This window comes from Euprymna scolopes, chromosome 9 (assembly GCF_053919585.1).
Source record: "Euprymna scolopes isolate OS-2025 chromosome 9, ASM5391958v1, whole genome shotgun sequence".
Taxonomy (NCBI): domain Eukaryota; kingdom Metazoa; phylum Mollusca; class Cephalopoda; order Sepiida; family Sepiolidae; genus Euprymna; species Euprymna scolopes.
Window position 1 is genome coordinate 152,576,703 of NC_136490.1, and position 12,306 is coordinate 152,589,008.

At 32.1% G+C, this 12,306-nt stretch overlaps 1 protein-coding gene across 1 annotated transcript in view; it reads left to right on the top strand.

Moving 5' to 3' along the window:
- Positions 1-12,306, top strand: part of LOC145284935 (uncharacterized) — a 175,649-nt gene that overhangs the window by 62,517 nt on the left and 100,826 nt on the right. The window contains exons 12-14 of the mRNA XM_080134033.1: positions 1,120-1,497; positions 6,028-6,276; positions 8,624-8,731. Coding sequence (XP_079990159.1) covers positions 1,120-1,497; positions 6,028-6,276; positions 8,624-8,731 — 735 coding nt within the window. The remainder of the gene's footprint in view (positions 1-1,119; positions 1,498-6,027; positions 6,277-8,623; positions 8,732-12,306) is intronic.

Genomic DNA, 12,306 nt, shown 5'->3' on the forward strand with positions numbered 1-12,306 from the left:
CTCGCAAACTTGCAGGTGCAATTCTAGTAGGAATTCTAAGGAAACTAATCGAAACATGGCGGAAGTTGAAACTGTCGTGGTTGATTGTTTGTAGGGACCACACAACTTCATCCCACCCCGGCATATATAATCGAGTGCAGAGCTAAGGAACGGTAGTTGGGAGACGAGACTTGAGATTGATCGAGTTTGAGAGCCGAATTATCGCTTCCTCCTCTCCATAACGCCCCGTTTTGCTGACACCGAACTGCTAAAAGAAAGAGAAAGCATAAAGACTGTCGACTTAGAGAAGTCGTGACTTTTACGGACTTATTACTATTGTACTGTAAGAACAATTGTACATACATACATATTTTTGTGAATTTAATTAGTAGACTAAAAAGAAGCCGTTTGTTTTTCTTTCCTTGTGAATTGAATTGTCTTCCTGCTGGAGGGCGAATTGTGAGTTACTGTTTCTTTTCCTTGGCGTACGACCGACCGGCGAGGCGACGGCTTATCAACCCTGACGCAAGAAGAATTGACCAGCACCCGGCAGCGAATTGAAGACTGACTTGTGCGACCAACGGGATTCTTACTGTATTGAAAAGAACACATCTGGTCATTGTCAATCAGAATAGTGACTTGGACGAGATCAGAAGTGACACTTCGGTTCCATGACTGAGGATTGAGTCTTACGTGAAAAAGGGCCCTTTGGGAAGAGATCACTTCACAATCGTTAATACGCCTCCCTACTTTCTTACAATCTTGTTCATATTTGATCAAAATTTATTTACCGATTTTGATTTTAGAAAATGTCTGAAATTTAAGGTTTAAGCTAAAGGGTGTTAAGACGAAATTGTACTTCAGGGAATCTTGTATGTATGGTATCTAGTGACTATAGATAAAATTTAATGCAAATCTGAAATATTTGAATTTCAAATGAGTAGAGTGTGTTCTTACATTGTGCTCACTAAAACATTTTAAAATACTTTTTTTAAAATCTGAAATTCGGGACATATCTATTACTTCATGTTTAATACGAATCAATTTTGGATCCATTTAGAGATAAGCTTCAGAACGGAAAGTAACAAAATTCAAAACTCATTTTTTTTATATTTTTTTCATCGCTCGATTCTATTTCAGACGCACACTCATGCCCTCGGACCTGGTTGGCCTCTCATGACAGTTGCTACAAATTCTACGAAAATCGTATTTTTTACAAGGACGCCGTGAAGCAGTGCATCAAGAATGACGCTTATGTCGCGTCGATCAATGATGCCGACGAGGAGTTTCGCCTGTTTGAGATGATCAAGAAGATCAGCGTCTTCAAGAGTATCTCGCGGTGGTGGATTGGGCTCGCTAAAGTACGGCAAATGGGCGTATTTCGTTGGTCGGATGGCCAACCTGTGACCTATAATAAAATCTCCGAAAACAAATACGATTCTGTCGTGTGGACACCAAACAGCAACAAATGGGAAACTCATAGTTTACGGGAATCCTTCATTTGCGAAAAAGATCCAGGTAATATCAATCGTGATTTATTTTCTTTCTATTTCTATTTATTTATCTATCTCTTACATACGCACCCACATGATATATATATATATATATATATATATATATATATATATATATATATATATATATATATTAAGTAATGTGATTTACAATTTTAAATTTGAACAATTAAATTTCAACCAAATTAAAAATCCGTTTCATAAAAAGGAACAACAACAAAATCAATTATCTGTACGATCGTTTCGGAAAACAATGCTTTTTATTGTGGTAAACATCCAGTTACGAACAATAATTACATATAGTTTTTTAATAAGCAAGGTCTCCTCGTCAGCAAATTTTGAAGGGTTTTTATTAAATCTAAAAGACACCATAACTAAACCTAGCATTAAAAGTAAGGCAGATGTATCTGAAAAAAATTAAAATAAAAGGTCTGGATTTAAAGTTGATAAGAAGTTCAATATAGGTTGTAGATAGAAAAAAAAAGAGTAAATATAGATTTGAATTTTAATTATAAATTTGCCTTGAGTAAAGTATTAAAAATATATATATGCATATATATGAAAAAATAGACACACATATACATAGATATAGAGGTATATACATAAAAAATATAGGTATAAAAATTTACCAGCCTGAAATTGTAGACAATAAAAAACAAGTTTTTAACGTCAACTTTGTTCAGTAAAGTTATGTTTTTACCAAATTAGCCGCGTATTAAGAAATACAACTTTGATTTTATTCTTTAATTTTTTGAAAGAAATTAGACTTTTCCAATTAATTTTAAACGTCTTCCACAGGTGCTTTCAAACCGAATTTTGCGAATACGTCAAATACGCTTGCAAATAATAGTTTGTTATGAGTAAAGAATGAAGCTTAAAATTCTCCCAGATAATGCTTGGTCGGGACGGTTTGCATATATATATATATATATATATATATATATATATATATATATATATATATATATATATATATATATATACACCCCGTCATAATACTAATATATTTTATGATTTTAAGTATACTTGCGGTGTCAGCTACGTGAGTCGAACAATGTTGAGATTAGATGGGGGAGTTAAACAGCACGTACGATACAAAATCAGAAATGGAACATACCGAGCAGCAACGAACGTTCTTGCCAATACATACGGGTCTTCAATAACTGATTATCTCATTAAAAACCCGTCATGTGTAGCGAATATCAGCACGAACTCATTTTCGATTCTGAGTCATACTCACTCCACATTCCATCTAAAGATAGAGACTATTCAGGTTCGGTTGAGGAAGCCTTCTCCCTGCAAACAGATGGGAATATCTCTTAGGTTTGAACATGATTAACCTCTAGGGTCTTCGAACATCATAACGTTGGTTTATTTTAATCGCTACCCTCTTTTTTTACTCATGAAAGAACGCAACGTAACTTTATTTTAATGTACATATATTTGATTTTTCCTTTTAATTCGTAAATCCCCCGATATAGCTTTGAAAATATGAGGGAGAAACCGAGCAGCTGAATTCCCCTTTATTTTTCTTTCCTGTTCTCCTTTTTTGAAAACGTGTTTTACGTATTTTACTTTCAATCATTAATAATAAAAGTCTTCCTATCATGATTGCAATATATATATATATATATATATGATGAGAAGCCTTGACTGTCATTTGGGTGGTCGAGTTTCGATCCTGGCTTCAGGCAGTTGCCTGTCTAGCGGCACTGATGAGCTGTGAAACAGCGAAACAGTACTGTATGATAATGACTATATATATATATATATATATATATATATATATATATATATATATATAGGGTTACTCTGGATAGTAACAAAACATTAAAATTGCCTCAGTCTCGAAAGATTTCTTCTCTACTGAACGAGGAAAAAAAGGGTGAAGTGTAGTTCACCTTTTTCTCTCCCTCTCTCTCTTCCTCTCTTAATATCTCTCTCTATCCATCTCTCCCTTTCCCTCTCTCAATTTATCTTTCTCTTTGTATCACCCTCTCCATCTCTCTTTAAGCCCCTTTCTCTCTCTAACTCCCTCTATCTCTCTCCTTTCCTCTGTCTCATCCCTCTGTTTCTAACTCTCCCCCTCTCTCTTTATCTATCAATCCCTTTATCTCTTTATCTCCTTCTCTTTCTCTATTTTCCTCTCACTTTCTCTTTTCTATCTATATATCTCCCTCTCTATCTGTCCATCTCTAATCCCTCATCCTATTTTAGTCTCGTAAATTAATTACAGTGAATAAGGCATTGTCAAAACATGGATAAATCCTATTTTAGTCAACTAATTTACTGACTGTGAGAATAGAAGTTATTTGGAAATTACTGCTACCTTGAACAGCACCAGAAGTAACTGGTAAAACCTTTCTAATTAAATTGATTTTGGCAGCCATTTGGTAACAAAATGACATAGCCTTAGCCCTTGCTGCATGAGGAATACCTGCGACCTTGCTGCCAAGTAGAAGAATTATTTATTCTACTTTAAAACATTCAATTTTTCAAAAATCTCATGTTCGGCATTTCCAAAATATCCAATATGGGGAAAAATATTGCAGAAATGCAAACTTATTGTTTAGGATGAATGGACAATGGTACGCAAAATATCACTTGAGGCTCTTGGTCGATCCTTGCAAGATTTGCGTGGCAATGTCAGACCATTTGGGAATGCAGTAATATTGCTTGCAGAAGATTTCAGACAAATGTTACCTGTTATTCTTCAATCAACATCAGCAGATGAAATAAATGCTTGCCTCAAATACTCTACTTTTTTGTTCCATGTGAAGACATTAAACTTAACTCAAAATATGCATATCCAGTTGCAGACTGTTCGATCCGCACAAAATTTTTTGCATCACTTATGGGAAATTGGGTACGAAAAAGTGCCAGCTTATTAGAAATAAGGGCAAAATTCTTTGACTTTTAACTTCTGTAATTTCTGTAATTTTATTTAATCAAAAGAATAGTTAGTTTAAAAGGTTTTTGCAGATATTCAAATTATAAGAATTCCACTTGACTGAGTGAATGAACTATTCTTGCAGGTCAATACAAAGACGCCCATGAACTTAATGCTATTATTCAATGTAAAATTTCAAGTGACGTAGTCAAATACAAATCCATCGACACTGTTGTGAAAGCAGATAAAGTGGTTAATTATCCAACAGTTATATTTGCCAGGGATGCCACCGCATGTATTGCAACTGAAATTTGGTGTACTAATTATCATGTTGTGAAATATAAACCAATCCAAGCTTTGTTTTTTCACATGGACAATTTATGTTACGTATTCAAGAGTTATCAAACCAGAAATTCTCTATAAGAAAATGGAACAACAAAAAAATGTGTACCCATGCAAAATGGAAAATTAAAGCTATAAGAAACATGCTTTTTCTCATTTTGGAACTTTTTCCATTGCGCCAACTTGAGCCACAGCTAGTATTTTCTAAATTTCATTACGTCGTCATTTTGATGGTTCCGCGGACAAAGCAAATGAAACTTTTATAAAAAGGCAATTTTATTTAATATTTTTTCCTGAATGTTAACAAATATACTAGACTTCCCTTAAAGGAGGATGTGATTTCTAGGAAGATAGTGCCATAAAAATAGAACAGATACTACACTTCATGACACAAAAAGGGGATTGTACTCCTTGGGAGGATGGTATTATGATCTTAATATAGATACTACACTAGCCTCTACTAATGAAATAAGGAGGATGTAATGCCTGAGGCGAGTGGTATTATCATAATAAACGAATATACACTATACTGTCCCTCGACCAAAGAAGGATATAATGTTTAGGAGTATGGTCTCATGACATTAGAACAGATACTACACTTCTCTCCATCAAAGGAGGGGATAATGCCCGAGAGAATGATATAATGAGAACAGAATAGATATTACACTACCACTCACCCATGCATTGAGAATCGAAAGACAGTACATATGTGAAATAGGAAAAAAATCTAATTACGTATTAAAAGTGTATAATAGTATAGTTTCGATTTCAAACAGATACCAAATCTTTATTTGTAACGTTAAACATGTTTTACACACGTTTTAAATCCTTAATATGTAGGAACCCAACACGTTGTAAACTCCGTCGCAAAAAGCATAAGAAAAGAATAACTCGACTTACTTTTTTCCTTAGTGAAACAACTGACATTTATTTACAGACATTTGTTTGCAGGTCTTTTCCTGTCGCTCTCGGCCACCGTGCATAACCCATCTATCTCTGCCTTTCTCTGGCGTTATTTCGATACCTCTCGAATATCACTTTCTCAAATCTCTTTCGAATACCGTTCCCGTCTCTGATGTCATCCCGGGTCTCCGCCCACGTTCTTCTTTTATATTTTTTCTTCTTCTTCTTTGCCGTGACATCATCTCGAAACCGTCTCGGTCATTTGCTTTTAACTGCCACACGCACGCCCGCGCTGTTACACATTATTAATATGGAATTAATGGTATCGTTTCACCTTCAGACAAACAATTACCAAATCTTCCTTAACAAAATATATTATTTTTGACTTTGTGGTTTTAGTGTTCCGTGGTTGTTACAACGACAGTTTCGATGGACGATTTGCTGTTACGGCAAGCCAAGACATGACGGTGAACATGTGCGTTGAATTGTGCCGTGGAAGAATGAAAACGTACGCTTTGTTGGCGAAGTATCACTGTTTTTGTGCAGACAATATGACCAGCGAGGCTTCATGTAGCGCCAATGATGTGTGCACAGCTCAGCCAAATCAGTTATGCGGCAAGTATCCGGTTTTCGCGGTTTACCAAGTTGGTAAGTACACTTTTATACTACGATTACATTTCATACTAGAGTTCACTTTTCAATAAAAAATGACAGAAAAATATGCCTCGCCAGTGTTCAAACTTGCTATTTATGTAGATACACTACTAAAATATACATATAAAATCATTTAATTACGCCAGTAATTTACTTTTTCATATATATATATATATATATATATATATATATATATATATATATATATATATATATATATATATATATATATATATATATATATATATATATACGAGCAAACAGTTAATAAAACATGTTAAAAAACACTTTGAAAAGAGTTAAAAACATATTTAATCTGAAAAGGAAACACTAGATAAGTGGATAGTCCTTAATCCGCGAAGTTTCGAAGAAATACTTTCCTTCTCATCAGAGGGTAGAAATTAGCAAAATGCGGGATCAGGTTTTGCATGCAAAGGTATTTGATGAAACAACAAGTCAAAGATCTTACTTGAAAACAAAAAATGTGAAGCAGAGGGAATATGGTGAAGAAAAAGGTGATTACACATGAATGGATAGTCTGGTGGAAGATAAATAATCCAGTGACGGTAAAATCCAAATATATAACTTCATATATATATAATTATTTTTTTAAATGATTAAATACCTACAGACACTAATGTTTCATCCTTTCGGGGATCTTCAGTGGAGGGTGTCACGATCAACGCCAGTCGACAGATTCGAACTCGACAACACGAGCCATCTCTGGCTCGATTAGCAAAGACCGTATCCATTCGGCTATCATTAACCGCGTGAAATAACGTTGAATTTAAAACTTTTAATTTTAAATGTTCTTTACGTCAGTCAGAAAGTGATCTAATCGTTATACGATGATCTATGCAACAGAGCTAAATTGATCGACTGAATTCAACTGAAAGTGCTCAACGATAAGAAACGAGTTTCTTAAAGGGGCTGTCATGATTATTTTTTTACAATAATAATTAAATACGTACAGACACTAGTGTTTCATCATTTCGGGAATCTTCAGTGCAGGGTGAATATATATATATATATATATATATATATATATATATATATATATATATGGAATTATGAGTTAAATTTAAGGTGGTAGAAAAACATAGGATGGGGGGGGGGCTAAAGTATGAGAAAATCGGAAGTAAACATAATCTATAATATTAGGTCTAAACAATATTTATAATTCTTAATTAACTTAAAGTAAAATTAGAATTAAATTTCACTTAAATATACATTCATTTATTTATAACTAATAGAACATATTATTATGAGATTAGGAAACTCTGAAACCTAATTATTAGTGAAATAGGATATATTCAATGTTAAACTAAAATTATACTTAAATAAGTAACAAGTTCGTAAAATGTTTATTAATGTTACACTGGTTAAAAGTATGTAATATGTGAAATTTAAAAAATACTACTTTCAAAATAAATAAATAAATGAATAAATAATAATAATAATAATAATAATAATAATAATAATAATGATAATAATAATAATAATAATGATAAAAAATAATATAAATAAATAAATTAAGCTTAAAGTAAATGTCAGTAACCAATTAATTTACAATTTGACATTAAGCAGAAATTAAGTATATCTTAATGACTTATGACTATCGATTGAAATAGTTTTAATACTAACATTTTATATTTAACGGATTAGTGAATTAATTTATGATATACATTGATTTAATTTTTTAATAACATTAAGTGAAAGACATTAGAACTGCATAAACATTACTTATTAGTGGGATATGGATGGCAATGGGTTAGGTATGTTATAAGTATGAATGTTAAAAAAAAAAGAAAAAAAGTTATGTAATTTCCATCAGTATTTTTTAAATTACATTTTCACCCCGAACAAGGCACATTGCGACTTTGATGTAGGGGGATAGTATCAGGGACAGAAGCTACAAGGGTACTATGTAGGGAGTTGGGCAGCAAGATGTCTGTTTACATTACACTTGAACTTCTGCATGTCAGTACAGTTGGGAATGCAGGGACCCAGACAAGAGTTGCAAAGCCTAGCAGTTCTGGAGAAGAAACTACTGGGGTAGAAAGCTCTATTGTAGAACATGCAGAGGAATGCAGCATTTCGTCGATAGGATAGAGGCTGAAACTTTCTATAGAAACAGTTTCTATTTTTTATTATTTTCTAACTTATTTAAAAGAAAGATTAATGGGTTCGATAGCTGAATGATGAGGGTGGAAGGATTGCAAACGATGTATGGAACGAAAAGGATTTTAATATTATAACGATGGTTTATGTATTTGTTGATATTGGTTTTAAATTTTACTGCAGTAAAATCAATGAAAGACTTATTTTATTTACCTTTCAGATAAATCTGCAAAGTTTGCCAATAATTGTAAAGATCTACTTTTTGGAGGAATATCAATTCCTGCAGTTTATGCTTTTGGCGATAAATTCAAAACTTGTGATTTTAAAGGTGGGTATTATTATCATCATCATATCAAATTAATATTAACGAAAGCCCTAATGAATGACAGTGTACGAACTGATAGAAAATAAAGTCATATATATATATATATATATATATATATATATATATATATATATATATATATTGCGTCTGTAGGTATAAACATAATCATTTATATAATATAATCATATATACTTTTTTAATTTGTTTTTACTTAATCATATTAGAATCGTACACAACCATGAATATGTTTCAGTCAACTAGTTATAGATAACTAAAAAATTTAGTAGGCCGTGTTGCTTTTTCAAAAGTTCATTTCTTAATCTTAATGATTAAGGTAAACTTTTGGAAAAGCAATATTCCATGATTATGTAGCATTACCTAAATGTCTATATAAAAACAATAAAAAAAGCATATCTGGCTATATTTTGTATTGAGCACTATTGTATGAACCGCATTATAATAGATTGTCTTAATATTCTTAACTTTAAATAATAATATCATGTATATATATATTTATATATATATAATCATGATAATTTATAACATTAAATAAATGAAGAAGCAGCATAATCTCTTTATTCATTTGGTATTTGAATTCATTAAGTTTAAGAATAAAATATTTTATATATTATTATGAATAAAATGAAACTACAGAGTCTAAGACATGGAATAAAAATATTTTGATATTATGTGAAGACAACATAAACATGGTAATAGATCCAAACAATAATCTGCAAATAATTTTTTTGGCTAATTTGTGAAAATTTTGTTTCTTTACGTTTCTTTGTGATTTACATAATATACTATAACCTATAACATTATATATATATATATATATATATATATATATATATATATATATATATATATATATATATATATATATATATATGCGCGTGTGTATATGTGTGTGTATGTGTGTGTAAGTTCAAGTATATTGAATACATTAACTGAAAACAATATTAAAAAAAAAAAACTCAATACATATGTAAAGCTTTTATAAATAAAATCATATGAAAATACAGAGGTGAGTAGAATTAAAAATACTGAATGAATAAATGTGTAACGAACTCTTTCGTACTGAGACTTTCATTTACAACTGTCTAAAATTAAAAAAAAAAACAGCAAGCTCAACAATTGGAGAAAACAGACAGTTTTCTGCAAAACCTTCTCGACATGAATGCAGCAATTATGTTCAAGAGTCCCACGGACGCCGTCAAAAATATAATACCAACAAATCTTTGCAAACATTACAATCGCCATTACCATCTATAAATTAGTCTAAAAACAGCTGAACCAATTGCCTCGCCATTTTGCGATAAAGTTTCATCTAATCTAAGCATGTTTTTATATATTCAAGACGAAAAAAATATTACAATATTAAAAAAAAAAAACATTTTTCGGCATCATTTATTCTCGGCAAAAGTCGATCATTTTGAACGCGAAAAAAATCGTTTATTTTTTCGTAATGTTTTTTTCTTAGCGATTGTTTTACTATTTTGCTATTACACTAATACTGTTTATTTTCATATATTTTCTATCAAATAATAATAATAATAATAATAATAATAATAATAATAATAATAATAATAATAATAATAATAATAATAATAAATCCTATGTCCCGACAAATGCTGAAATATATCGATTGCGACTTTACTGTTAGAATTAGTTACGTGATTCGTTGGTCAGTAAATATGTTTTAAACGTTAAACTAATATATTTGTTTATACGTTTTATACAAGTGTATTGCATTTTACTATTTTGCTATTACATTAATACTGTTTATTTTCGTATATTTACTATCAAATAATAATAATAATAATAATAATAATAATAATAATAATAATAATAATAATAATAATAAAGTTTATGTCCAGACAAATGACAAAAAATATAGATTGTGAATTTACTCTTAGAATTAGTCAAGTGATTCGTTGATTAATTATAAGAATTTCCAGTTAGCTGAGTGAACGAGCTATTCTTGCGGCTCAAAACAAAGACGTCCATCAACGTAACGATATTATTCAGCTTAAAATTTCAAATGAGGTAGTCACATACAAGTCCGTCGACACTGTTGTGGAAGCAGACGAAGTGGTTAATTATCCAACAGAATTTTGATTTCCCTAGATTTGTCATGAATGCCACCGCATGCACTGCAATTAACAATTGGCGCACCAATTATCATGTTGCGAAACATCAACCAGTCCAAGCTTTGCAATGGAAAGCGTCTTGCAGTAAAAAATTAAAGAGAAATATAATGGAAGCACCAAGCTTGACAGAGCTTTTCAAAGGCGAAGATATCCTCATTCCACGAATCCCTATGATGCGTCATTTCAAATTAGGAGATTGCAAATCCAAAATTCGATTCTAGTTTGCAATAATCATCAACAAAGTCCAGAAACAATCTTTACAATTGTGTAGCTTACATCTACACACTGACTGGTTCTCACATGAATAATTGTATGTTACGTGTAATAGAGTCGGCAAACCAGAAAATCTCTATATCTGCTAAAAAATGGAACAACAGAAAATACTGTGTAATAAGGATTGGAAAATTAAGCATATAAAAACATGCATTTTCTTTTTTTGGGAGATGTTTTTCCATTTTACCAAATTAAGCTACATTAATGCGTGGCAGAGTACATCTAGTATATATATATATATATATATATATATATATATATATATATTAGGTGAACCAAAATTAAGTGGACAATATTGCCGTAGTGCATATATGTATCTGTGATCTCAATATTTATTTCGAGATCACATATACATGATGATTGCAACGTCTTGTCAGACGAGCGCCACTCCCTCATACACTTAAAGCCTAAACATGACTTTTTTTTAGTTCTACCGGTGAATTCACACACTCAAGCAGGCATGACGCACACTAAAGACTGTCATTGAGATCAATTATTACATGCTTCCAGCATTTCAAGCCTCCACACGTCACAACTTTTCCATCGCCACAGGACCATTTTTATAGACAAATGCTTGAGGGAGTATCTATACACAGATGATGTTACAGAGTCTTAGCTTTGTACGACAGCTAAGTCTCTCTCTCCGTTCAAAAATGTTGAAATCCAGCAACAAGCAAGAGCAAGATAGCCAGCAACATGTTAAACTGCAGACCAGCTTAATGCGGGTACTGGTCTCCGCTTTTTGTTTTTTTAAATCAGAGATTTGCTTCTCCTAGAAAGGTTGCCTTCACCACGGCTTACGGGAGCCCTCTCCACCCCCAGCGCACACATACATACACACAAATACACACGGTGCTAGTTGGCCGTTGACCCAGAAAAAGGGTTCATTCGCCCTTTGAAAGGTCTTGTTTTTAATCCTCCAGGGAGACTAGCCGCCCTCCTCACTAAACAAGTCTGGTGGGGGAACCAGTTTAGCCGCCGGTAACCCGACCATGAGGCAGGTAGTACTGGTTTACATGGTACCAGTAGCATATGACATGACCTGACACGTATACATACATACATACATACATACATATGTAATAAGAAAATTCTGTCCACCTAATTTTGGCTCATATATATATATATATGTGTGTGTGTGTGTGTGTGTGT